Source organism: Pogoniulus pusillus, chromosome 9, assembly GCF_015220805.1.
Source record: "Pogoniulus pusillus isolate bPogPus1 chromosome 9, bPogPus1.pri, whole genome shotgun sequence".
Classification (NCBI taxonomy): domain Eukaryota; kingdom Metazoa; phylum Chordata; class Aves; order Piciformes; family Lybiidae; genus Pogoniulus; species Pogoniulus pusillus.
Genome location: NC_087272.1, coordinates 16299449 through 16312755, shown reverse-complemented (window position 1 = coordinate 16312755; position 13307 = coordinate 16299449). Strand labels below are relative to the sequence as shown.

Below are 13307 nucleotides of genomic sequence, written 5' to 3'. Positions count from 1 at the left end.
TTTGAAGGCAAACAAAAGACATCGCAGATGGTAAAACCCTCACAGGCTCTATTTTCTCTGACACTGCTGTTTCTCCATCAACTCCAGTATAGATTGTCCCGTTTCAAATCTGCCAGAAGAGATCAGGCAGGCAGTGTTTGAACAACAGTTTTCATACGAGCTAAGAGTGCTGTAGTTTTCCAGGTGTATCAACTGTCCATATGCAGTGCTGTAGTTTTCCAGGTGTATCAACTGTCCATATGCAGTGCTGTAGTTTTCCAGGTGTATCAACTGTCCATATGCAGTGCTGTAGTTTTCCAGGTGTATCAACTGTCCATATGCAGTGCTGTAGTTTTCCAGGTGCATCAACTGTCTGTACACTCCTAAAAGGCTGATTGTTGGTTGGAAAAGCACAGGATGATGGAATGAAACTTAGAAAAAAATGGGAAAAAATAAGAACAATAGGACAAGGCCTTCAAGTATCGTGCAGAATTAAACTAATTACATGTAGTAATTTAAGTATGATGGGGATGATGTTATACTTTCCTCAGGAGAGCGTGAAACTAGAAAAAAGAAGAAACAGATTATTCTATTACCATAGAATCATAGAACGGTTTGTAGGTTGGAAGGGACCTCAAAGATCATCTAGTTCCAACCCCCCGCTATAGGCAGGGACACCTCCCACTAGAGCATGATAGCTTCAACTCAGGGAGGCAACTTTGAAAGAGATTACTAAAAGCTTACAGACTTTTAGTCTGTTTCCCAGAGAGGGACAAGCAGACTAATATTTGTGTACTACATAAAGTCCAATTAGGAACTGAAAGGAATTGGCATTCAGGAAAAGCTGTAGGTAAGGAAATTCTTTAACCTTCCTTTCTGGAAATCCTCTGTGACTTCATAAAACCAGGCTGTATCATTTCAGAGACTGGGTACAAGTTGAAGTAGTCTAAAAGGCCTGATGCTTTCTGTGGGAATGTGCACCAAATTTGGCTTTTCTGTTCAAAACAGCTAGGAGATGTCTACGCTGTGATCCCTGATGGGACCTGCCTGCTCAGTATTATGACTGTTTAGAACTGGTGGGCATGCCAAGAACTGAATGTTTTCTTTGAATGTTTATAGTATTCAGTGTCATAGTGTATGGAGATACTTGCATGTTAAGTGGAGAACCAGAGCTGTCACAGCATCCTGTTGAGAACTGAACTCAGGGAGAGCAGAAGATAAATGTGTGGATTCCACTGTTTTAATTAATGCTCTTTTGTACAATGCTGATGTATCAGCTTGTTTGGAGACGTGCCCTGATTCCCTAGACATGTAGCTGGGGTCACTTTGAATGGTTGGAAAACTTAGGCATAAAGCAGCATCTGGATAAGGATTTTGAAGGTCCAAATTTGAAATTTGGATCTCTTATACTGGTGAAGAAGCAGTTACTGCATTAAAAATAATTTCATCCATAACCTGTTTCCCAGGGAGGGAGAGAAGAGAGAGACAAATCTGACATGAACTTGAGGACAGTGACTGTGTTTTGCTAAGACTTCTGTTCTGCTTTTAAGGACTGAATTCCCTGCTTCAGTATGAAATCTTACCAGGACCTGGTTTTGAGAAATTCAAGATCAACTCAACCAGTGGAGAGCTTGTAACAGCTGCGTCACTGGACAGGGAAACCCAGGAGATCTTCATTATTAAAGGTAGCAGTGTGATTGTATGAGTGGCTGTAAAATGGGAAGTGAGAACAAGGATGGTGTTACCATCAGTATTACCTTTCTTCATGCCGTCTGAATTAAACAGAAGCAGTAAGATTTTCAGGTACAGAGGCGCATGTGCTTTTCACGTAGCACAAATAACTTCTATTCTGCTATTATTAAGGAACATCCTACTGTTGCACCCACAACCATTGTATAAAATTTGCTTTCTTTTTATTAATCTTAGTTTTGGTTCGAGATAGTGGAGCCCTGTCACTGTCAAGCACAGCGACAGTTATCTGCACAGTGCTAGATGAAAACGATCACGCTCCCAGGTTTCTGCTTCCCACCCCTGAGATCCGTATTCCAGAGAACCAACAGCCTTCTGTCATTTACATTACCCAGGCTGTAGATATGGATGCTGGCAATAATGGAGCTCTCAGATACAAGATAATCGGTAAGTTACACTCCATCATTTTTGTTAGTATTAATCAGGAAGCATATGAATGGCAGTACGCAAGTTTTACCCTAGTCTTGATTTTACCAGGCCTCCCTAGCTTCCATCTTATCCACATTATTTTTTCATGTGGAAAAAAAGGATCTTTCACCCCTTTGTCAGTAGTAATAAGCACTTTCCAGGCATACTTTCAGTCTGCTTTCTGCATTTGAAACCATACAGAAAAGAACAACAAAACTACCAAATGCTGGAAGGAGGCATTAATCATAGTGGTGTAATTTTGTCCTTTTTGTTATGTAGGTTCTGAAGATAAATGTATTTCTGCAAATAACTGCAATATATAATCTCATTTTATTTGTTTTGTCTTCTTTCACCCAGCAGTTAGCAATGTCATGCTTGGTTTTCATACTGCTAAACTTTCCCTGTGTCCACTATGCCAGTGTAAGCTCCACATCTGTTCAAGTCGTCCTTTAATATCTTTGCACAAATACAAGTTTGCTCTGCTTGCATTGTGGCTCTCAGTGATAGCTCAAATATAGTCAGATAGCTCTTGTGGTAACAGACAACACTTTTTCCTTTGAAGAAGCATTTAAGAAAATCCTGTGTTTTCTTGGGTTTAATTTCACAGTGATTTATTATTATTTAATTACCCTTGGTCTTTCTGCATGTTAAAACGTACATATGCCATTCGCTGTTATTTAAAACACTGATGTTTCTTTTGACTGCTTCATATTTACCTCCCCACGCCCTTAAAATAAAGACCCTGCATAACTACTCACTTCCAAATCACAGGTTTGTAGAATAGAACAAGGAACAAGTAATTACAATTGTCAGTGATGCTTTTTTAGGTTTCTGGAATTTGTAACGAGGGTTGGGAATAGGTCATTTCATGCAGCAGTGTAATTGCAGTAGATTTTACAAGGTGTGCTGCTTTAGGAGAAAAGACATGCATCTGGCAAAATAGGCACACTGGAAATTGATATGACTTTCTTTACTGTCATTGCCACCCACTGATTTAAATGAAATTCAGGTTTTAATTCATATAAGAGGAATAAAATACGTGAAAGGCACGAGGGGCACCAGCTGTATGAGCAATTGGATCTTGTTACTGCAGTTATAACTATTCACAAAGGGTTCCTTAAAAAAAAGGCAGTTGTTTTTGATAACTTTATTTTTTATCTATTTGAAAGGTGGAAATGTTGGAGAATACTTCACACTAAATAACACTTCGGGAAAACTGATGGTCACTCGTAGCTTAGACAGAGAAGATGTCAGCAATTTCACTCTCATCATTGAGTGCCGTGACCTAGGCAATCCTTCGAGAAGCTCCACTGCACAGCTCCATCTAACTATCTTGGATGAAAACGACCATAACCCATTGTTTGTAAAGACCCAGTATCAAATCTCTGTGAGAGAAGACCTAGAGGAAGGCTCAACTGTCCTGAACCTCCTTGCTTCTGATGAAGACGATGGCCTGAATGGTGAAGTTATGTACTCTCTCATTGATGACACCTTTGGAGTGTTTGCTATTGATAGTGTAACAGGGTCTATAATTACTACAAAGGCACTGGACCGAGAGACCAAGTCCCAGTATACATTTCGGGCTGTGGCAAGTGACTGTAGCAGCCATTTGCCAAGAAGCACCACTGTCAGTATTGTGGTGTATGTTGATGATGTCAATGACAATGATCCAGTTTTTTTACAGAACCCCATCAGGGCCTTTGTACCTGCTGAAACTTCTGTGAACGAGATAGTAGCCACTGTGAGAGCAGAGGACATGGATCTGGGGTCAAATGGAGCTGTTGTTTATAGTTTAATGGTAGCAGATAATGTATTTCAGATCAATGCGAAGACAGGTGACATCACTCTTCAGAAGCCTTTGACTTCCAAAGACTTCACTAATCAGCTACTAGTGATGGCTTCAGATCAAGGTATCTCACCTCGAACAGCCACAGCTATTGTCACTGTCTTGACAGAGGAACAAGAGGAGGAGATTTTATTCATCCACAGCCTGTATGAAGCAAGTGTGTCTGAGAACAGTCTACCAGGTGGGCATTAAATCCCAGTGTGTGTTCTTGCATTTGCCAATATCCCCACTTTCTGGAGCGGTAGTTGTAATGAATCTTGTAGGAAAAGCTTTTTTCCCTCACAGAGCAGGGAGAAGTTAAGTTGGATGCAGCAGATGGCAATCTGCCCTTTTCCAGTGCACCAGCATGAAAAAGAAGCATGGTCTGTTAGTTAGAGGTTTGTTTGGTTCTTGGATTTGCCCATGTACAGCAGTGATACCCACATTAATCAGCAGGCTCAAAGGTGGTATGTTTCCATCCGTTAGCCTGGGAAGCCCTGAGCATCAGTAGATTCACTCTTTTAACAGGACCATGTTCAGTTGTTTCACTTGACAGTGCACACATGCTCAGATAAATACTGTGTACCAGATAGCAGCATGACATTTCTTGGTTTTGAAAAACCCTTCCTGGGCTTTAAAGTGTCTCTGAAAGCTGCTAAGACCTTACTGAAGTTTTGGACTTTCCAGAAGAATAGGGGGTAAAGTTGGGTGAAGGGAAGATCCCTGTGTATCTCTGTGTAGAGCCTATGCTGTAGACAAACTAGCTTCAATCACAAAGTGCTTACAGACTTGTTCAGAGGTCTGTCCTGCACTGTATCCTTCATTCAAACACTGCCTCCTGAGGTTCACTCTGAAAAAAGGGTTCAAATATCCCTCAGTATTTGAAAATAGTCCTTTAAATCCTAAGTGTATTGTGAGACTAATGAATTCTTAGATATATTTGATGAGTAATTGGTGAAAAAGAAGTGTGTTAAGAATTTTGTAAACCCAATCAATACTCCTGCATAATTACAAACAGATAAAGAATGAAGGGTGAAGATTGCTGTTGCAGTAATTACTGCTGTGGTTGCTCAGTCAGCCTTTCCTCTGTGCCTGTTTGGTCCTGAAAGCTGAATTTCCAGCAGTGTATTTTAAGATAAATGCAATACTGTGAATATTGCTGAGGTTTCAGATAACAGATCCAAACTAGGCCATAAGGTGAATTTTATTTTTTTAAGTAACTTTTTTAAAGCCATAGATGAAATGTTTTGGTTTCTCGCTATTTTTAAAAAGCTGTGCTGAGTGACCAAACCACTAAGCTAAAGTATCCTTCTGACCTCTCTCACTGTACGTGGGAAAAAAATCAGGGGATTCTGGAACAAGTGGAAAGCTTCCAACAGGAAAGAGTGGAGCATGCAGTGGGCTGGTGCTTAAAACACTTTCCTGAAATGTGAAGGGTCTCCTCAGGTAAAGGAGCATTGAATTCCCTGTCACTCCATACTGAGCACCCAGAGCACAGAACCAGTGCCTCATTTATTGCTTCTGTTGCACACACTAAACAAAACAACCAACCAACCAAAAAAACACCAAGACCTGGAACACAAACCCTACGAGGAGAAGCTGAGGGAGCTGGGGTTGTTTAGCCTGGAGAAGAGGAGGCTCAAGTAAAGATCAAATAATTACATGTTGGGGGGGGTGAGGGGAGAAGCATGTTTATAAATCTCATAGAAGTTAGGTTACAGGTGATGTGTGGTCCTGGTACCAGGACGTGTGAGTGGTACCAGTGTATTCCATCCCAGGGAGATCTACGTTACATACTGATTATTTATAGAACTGGTAAGTGGCTGTTTCTCCCAGTTTTATACTTTTACCTAAACTAATAGAATGGGAAAACTTCAAATTTATTTTTGAAAGACTAAATCTGAACAGTACATATGACAAAAGCCAAAGCTAAGAGTCTTTAGTTGTAATTTAGTCTTAACTTGTCAGTTGGGTCAATGCCTCAGAGATTGGTCCTTGTGATCAGATTTTCTTTAAGTGTTTGACCTTCAAGTGTGATGACCTTCAGAAAAAAAAAATTCTTTTTGTTTAATACTGAATATTTGATGTCTTTAAATATTATAAACTGCATTACAACAGGCCCTTGGAACCCAGTCAACAAATTATTGAATCACTGCAGTCTCCAGAATGTAAGAAACCTTTGCTATTCATCAAGCTTTCAGTTGAATGATTGTTTGCATAGTACTTCCTTGGACACAGTTTCACCAGTAAAACTTGTTGACTGCTCTGTATTTCTTTCTAAAAGATATAAAATATGTAGTCTCTTATACTGTCAGTCAGCTGTTACTCTGTGCTCAGTTAGCTTTTTCTGTCACAAGCAATTAAGCAATAATGGCAAGGATGAACCAGGGTTAGATGACAAACTGGGGAGAGACTACTGTAATGAGAGCTGAAGAGGAAAAAAACCAGATATAGTGATACAGTGGCTCAGTTCTGGTGCATATGTTATGTCCTAACATAGGGTAGAGAATGTTTTGAGCCTATTTGGCCAGGTAGGCAAATACTGTTTGTACTGCCATCCTTCACTTTCAAGTCAGCAGGTATAGTGTAAAGGTTGGCAAGTAGGCTGTTTAAAGCAGTTTGAGATACTTTCAAATGTAATCAGATAGTCTATGATTGAACTGGAAAAACACCTAAATGTGAACTGCTCTCCACTTCCTTAATGTTATTAACTAATTCAGAAACATTGTATGGTATTTCAAGCCAATCTTACTACTCTCTGCTGTGACCTTGATCTCCCTCCCTTCCTTGCACTAGCTTCATAGAATCAACCAGGTTGGAAGAGACCTCCAAGATCATCCAGTCCAACCTATCCCCCATCCCTGTCCAATCAACTAGACCAGGGCACTAAGTGCCTCATTCAGGCTTTGCTTGATCACCTCCAGGGACGGTGCCTCCACCACCTCCCTGGGCAGCCCATTCCAATGCCAGTCACTCTCTCTGGGAAGAACTTCCTCCTAACATCCAGCCTATACTTCCCCTGGCACAACTTGTGTCCTCCCTTTGTTACCCTCATCCCACCATTTCAGAGTGCTCTGCAGGCAGAAGTCTACCTTTCTTTTAATTTGCTCCAGGTTAAGTATTACATGTTGTGACCTCTGCTTGAAGCAGTATCCAAGTCCCATATACTTGAAACTGCAAGCTCCAGCAGGTGGGTACTGTCTTTTGCTATGCACCTGTATGGGACTTGTGTGTTACAACCGACCTCAGAGTTGGGTCTTAATTAAAAAATAATGAAAATATGCACTGCACTCTTTGAAGCAGCAAATTTCTTTAAAAATTAGCAGAAACAAAAGAAATTTGTACTATGCCCCAAAGAAGTGTAAACAGTTTTAACTACATGAAAAATATGAATCTTAAAGGATTAGAATTTGAGGACCCACAGCAACAATGTATTAGCCTAACCCTTGAAAAATGGGGATTGAAGTAGAATTTCTATTGTGTCTTTTCTGATATTTTTTTCTTAAACACATAAGCAAAGAAATGCTGATAGCATTAGAAGACAAATAGTGCCATTTTTTTGGACCTTGATTTTATTATTTTCCCTTATCTTTAATGCTGCTGTGAATGATTGCTCGTGCAGACTTTTGTGGTAAATCAAAGTTGCTCCACAATGAAAACTCAAACTACAACCCTTTATTTTAGTTCCAAAACAAAAAAAAAAACCCAGTGCAGTGTTCATTCCAGTCTTGATTGGATTTTACTTCTGTAACTTTTCTAATGAATGTCTTGTGAACATGCTGACTAGCATAGAAAATTACAGATGTCAAAATTGGCAAGATTTTGCTTTTGACAGATTTTAGGAGCAAATGACAAACCACTTAAATAATAACTAAAAAAAAAAGGAACAAAGCCCAAAAAATGTAAAAATAGTAATAAGAAAAAAGGTAACAGTTGTAAGGGCAACATTTCCTCTCATTTATGCACCTAAGGTCCTTTCCTCCCACATCCAGGACACTTGAGTGTGAAATGCACAGTCTTTGTCATGGAATTCAATAGCTAGTTGTCTGTAATAGCTAGTTGTCTGTAATGTTGCTTCCTGAAGGGAGGTCGTAGCTAAGTGGGGGTTGGTCTCTTCTCCCAGACAACCAGCAATAGAAGAAGGGGACAGAGTCTCAAGTTGTGCCAGGGAAGTATAGACTGGATGTTAGGAGGAAGTTCTTCACAGAGAGAGTGATTGGCATTGGAATGGGCTGCCCAGGGAGGTGGTGGAGTCACCATCCCTGGAGGTGTTCAAGAAAAGCCTTAGTGCCATGGTCTAGTTGACTGGCTAGGGCTGGGTGCTAGGTTGGACTGGATAATGTTTGAGGTCTCTTCCAACCTGGTTGATTCTATGATGTTTGGAAGAGTTCAGGTTGCACAATAACCTCACTCAGTCACAGCTGTGTTGGATCAATCTTACAATTAAATAATTAATCCATTGGAATCAATTCCTGAATATACTAAAGAATTTCATAGCTCTTGTGAAAAGAACAGTTATTTTGGAATCTTGACAGTGCCTTATAAAGTCACTGTACTTTTGTTGAATGTGATGGTTCTGAACGATATAATGCCTTCAGTTGCACGTTCTTCTGCTAGCACTACCTCAAAGAGCATTTCTATTTTGTGTGTCTTGCATTCTATATTCAGTTACTGGTTGTGATGATTTGGGTGTTACCTGCCTCCCTAACTTTGTAAATCACCCAGACTAGACTCAGCCAGCTCTGGAAATTGAATGAAGCTTTTTATTTATAGCTTAGCAGAATATACAAGCAGATCAGGAACAGTGTGGCCAGTAGGATGAGGGAGGTTATTCTTTCCCTGTACTCAACACTGGTCAGGCCACACCTTGAGTACTGTGTCCAGTTCTGGGCTCCTCAATTCAAGAGAGATATTGAGGTGCTGGAAGGTGTCCAGAGAAGGGCAACAAAGCTGGTGAGAGGCCTGGAACACAAACCCTATGAGGAGAGGCTGAGGGAGATGGGGGTGTTTAGCCTGGAGAAGAGGAGGCTCAGGGGGGACCTCATTGCTGGCTACAACTACCTGAAGGGAGGCTGAAGCCAGGTGGGGGTTGGTCTCTTCTGCCAGGCAACCAGCAATAGAACAAGGGAAATTATAGGCTGGATGTTAGGAGGAAGTTCTTCACAGAGAGAGTGATTTGCCATTGGAATGGGCTGCCCAGGGAGGTGGTGGAGTCACTGTCCCTGGAGGTGTTCAAGAAATGACTGGATGAATTTGGTGCCATGATCTAGTTGACTGGCTAGGGCTGGGTGCTAGGTTGGACTGGATGATCTTGCAGGTTTCTTCTAACCTGGTTGATTCTATGATTGTAAGTTGAAATGCAGTGAAAGTCATGGAGAACTTGCTTTCATCATTGTTTATTGCAATTAATAAATAAGCAGTTATCCCAGTACCTAGGTGTTTGGCTGAACATCTGATATTAATGTAAAAATAGAATGAAACCTTTAAAGTATAGATGATGAAAATGCCTTCCTGCATCCTTAGGTACACCAGTTCTAACTGTGGAAGCTTATGAAAGAAAGTTTACAGGAGAAAACATAAAATACAGCATCTTCGGTGACAAGGAAAGCATATTCTCCATACACCCCCTTACAGGTATGTGGGTCTCTTTTGAATGTCTGTATAGTTTCAAGAGAATAGTCTCCAAAATATAGCAAGTTCCTACTACAAGAACAAAAGAGTAGGTAGGTAGCTTACAGTATTACTGTCCTCTTAAATCATTAGTACAACAAGGGACGTGAAGACTACGCTGTCGTAAACTTGGTGTGAAAAGATGTTGAATGCCAGTATACCTGTTTCAGATGCTCAGTTCTGACTAACTATTGATCACTAGGTGTTGAGAATTGATAAACTGCTGCTTTCTGCTCCAAGGTGAGACTTCATCTTGTTCTGTATACAGAATGTGGCAATTTTTTAATCTTGTGCTGAAGAGAGACCACCTGGCCAGCTTTGAAATCTTTGTTTCTTGAACACTGGCCAGGTCCATAAACAGCATCCAGTCATTGCTGCTTAGCTTAGAAGATAAAAAGCACTAGTTTGGAGAGTCACAGTAGATGGATTCTTACTCTGTCACAGGTTTGGGATTTGAAATTCATGGTGTCATTACTGAAAAATTAATGTAAAACTGAATTTAAATTGGAATGAAATTAAGACACACCCCAACTGTTTGATGTTTGGGTGTAATGAGTAACTTTAGTTGTAATGCTCTATTACCTAAAATATTGAAACAATGACCACAGATTTCCAAGGATATTTCAGATTTAATTTCAGGATAGCTAATTGTGCTTGTGTCCATCATTTTGGTGGAATAACAGTTGCAGGGGTTACTCGCTGCATCAGGAGTCAGTGTTTTTACTGTATGTCTGTCAGGTATGGGGACTGATACCTATTGCCCAGTTGGGATATACATGAAAGACTACATGTAGCCACTGGGTTGTCACATGTCCAGGAGTACACATCATGAAGCCACTTTATTCCTTTTATCCCTCTGCCAATGGATCAGCTTTGTTTTAGGAAATTGCTAACATGATGGTTGATTAGTGAAAACTTAGGTATCTAAGCTAAGCTACAGTAACTAGTATGTGGGAGGTGGTTAAGTGGAAGAAGGATACAGTGGGGAGCTTGCTGGAGCTCTGTCATGTGTTAGTGAAGAGGGCTACATATATTAGGGGCCTCAACTTCATTTGTGCATACTACTTCTTGATTACATTTGTCACGTCTTGATATTTTTTTAATTTATTTTACTAAACCAGGTGCAATCACAGTGCAAGAGCCAAAGTTTCTTGATTATGAAGTTAAGAATAAAATATATCTTTCAATTTTGGCTGAAAATAGCTTGAATTCAGCACTCTGCGGAGTGACAGTATTGATACAAGATGTAAATGACAACGCACCTAAATTTGAGCAAAGATATTACAAAGCATCTGTATGGGAAGGACAAAGCCCTAGAACAGACATCATACAAGTAAGTGGAAATATATCTATCCAAGCTCAGTGTTATAGTTACAGCCAAATCTGGCTGGTCCATTCATGACTACAGACCTGTCAGTTCTGGATCACTGTCTCTTGGGGTTCTTGATGTTGCTACTACTGTGCTTGAACACCTAAAATACTATTTATATATTTTTTTTCATTTCAGATCTTCTATTTAGTTTTAAGTTGAAAAAGAACTCTTTATCTTCTTAACAGTTGTGTGGATGGACTTGATTTTTAACAACATTTCTGGTTTTCTCTTCAAGTAGTGGAAAAATGCCATTCAAGTCTGTGGTTCCAGCAACAATATAGACTGAGTCTTGCATTAATGCCTCTACTGAAAGGGCTCTAGCAATAAAAAGAATACTTTCAACTCATCAGAGCAGTAGAGTCAAGCCCAAGTGTTCAGTTTAAAATCTGATGCTTACAGAGCAGCTTGTCTTAATTTAAATGTGCAAACACTTCCTATGAATGGATCCATTCTCCAAAAGTGTTTCCAGCTGGCCATGTTAGAGCAAAAGAAGACATCAGTTGAGCTAGAAGAATGCATAATTTCCTCAATATATGTTCTTACATTGCAAGTCAGGTCACATTGAGGGTCATGTTAGGTACTAAAGATATTTCTCCTCTAGAGAATAAATAAATGGAAAGCTACAAATGCCTCCAGGGCAAAGTGATTAGAAATTGATGGACATTGTATTTAGAGAAACATATGTCTAGGAATGCTGAAAAATCAGAAGGCAGTCAACCCAGATGTGCAGTCAGAATTTTATAACAGAGTAGATTCTTTTCCCTTTTTCAGTTTGCTGTGTTTTGGATCCCATACTCACTAGAATGCTTGTTCAGCAATCAGAAGAATACAAAGATAACTTTTTAAAGTCAGAGGAGTCCTTGAGAAACCAGTTCACTGGTGTTGGATGCTGTTTATCCTGTTGGTTTTGTAGCTTGCCTTTATCTTTCTTTTTTTTAATATTTGTTGTTCCTATTTTAAAAAGGAATTAAAGAACTATTCCATGAAAGCTCCCAACCCAAGTTTATTGAATTATTTTATCCTTTTTTTGTATGGCAGTAATACTTTAATGGTTAGTCTTGGACTCCTGAGAAATTGTGTTTTCATGCAACTAAACAGAGTCAGCATTCTAACAGCAACGTTAACAGAAGCAATGTGAAATGATTACACTCAGCCCTAACACTTTCTGTGGCTGAATTTCAGATTACTCAAGGAAAGAACTCATATGCATCCTATTGTAATAGATGAGCAAATTTTGTGACCTCACATGACATTTGTGTTGGTGACCCATGATTATTTGCTTAAACCTGTCAAAAGGGAAGTAACCAGAAGTATATGGCTGTAGTATAAAGTTTTTCTGTTGGGAACTGGCTGAAAAATAGGGGGCACAAGCCCCTGAGCTTGTACAATCAAGCCTTGGATGTGAGGTCTGAGTGTGTTGGAACGGCAGTAAATCACAGCGCTGTGTGAAGAAGCTCAGAGGAGTGTGTCCTCGAGCCTTCTGATAAACAGCCTCTGTGGGACTGTGTCCAGAGTAGGAGGGAAATAGGAGGAATGTGCAGATTCTAATGTCTAGGTGCACTAAATGCTTTTGCAGTAACCGTAAGTAGGGAGGATTATGCATATTCAACTATTTAGATGCACCAAATGCTAGTGAACAGTACCACGTTGCATGCTGCGTGTGCTCACTTTTCTCACCCCAGCTGAAAAGTATGTGCTTTGTAGCTTGAAGCCTGATGCTCTCAATAAAGTGTGGATTGCTTGGATAGCATAGCTCATATGGAGCCATCTCCTTGCTTTCCCATTCCTTCTGCTTTTTTCTTTCTGAAATATTCTGCCATGCTGAATTAAGCCTCAGTTTGGGTCCTGAACAGGTGTTTGCGACTGACCTTGACAGTGGGCTGAATGGAGAAACCGAGTACTCCATTTTATCTGGTAATGAGAATGCAGCCTTTCTCATTGATTCAGCACGAGGGCTTATAGCAACTAATGCAGTCCTGGATCGTGAGAGTGCTTCGTCTCACAGGTTTGTGCCAAAGGTTTTGATAAAAATGCATTATTCTTTTTGTTCACATGAACTTCATATTGTTGGTTATGTGTTTTATAGTTTTGTCTTGATATTCGTTACCAGTAGAACCTGGGGGGCAAGCCAGACAGCCTTCAGAACAGCCCCGAAGCTGCCCGTTTGTATCGTGGACTCTTGTGCATTTCTCCAATTTAGGGGAAGAAATGCAAACTTGTCTAATCAGTGGCAACACTTGACGATGTGAGTGTTATTCACTATGCAAAGGATGACAGTTCCTGGATTTTAGTTGGAGAACTCTA

General features: G+C 40.1%; 1 protein-coding gene across 1 annotated transcript in view; it reads left to right on the top strand.

Moving 5' to 3' along the window:
• The window catches only part of DCHS2 (dachsous cadherin-related 2), a 96751-nt gene that overhangs the window by 70748 nt on the left and 12696 nt on the right, over positions 1-13307 (top strand). The window contains exons 11-16 of the mRNA XM_064149424.1: positions 1530-1664; positions 1906-2115; positions 3306-4163; positions 9485-9595; positions 10753-10964; positions 12857-13008. Coding sequence (XP_064005494.1) covers positions 1530-1664; positions 1906-2115; positions 3306-4163; positions 9485-9595; positions 10753-10964; positions 12857-13008 — 1678 coding nt within the window. The remainder of the gene's footprint in view (positions 1-1529; positions 1665-1905; positions 2116-3305; positions 4164-9484; positions 9596-10752; positions 10965-12856; positions 13009-13307) is intronic.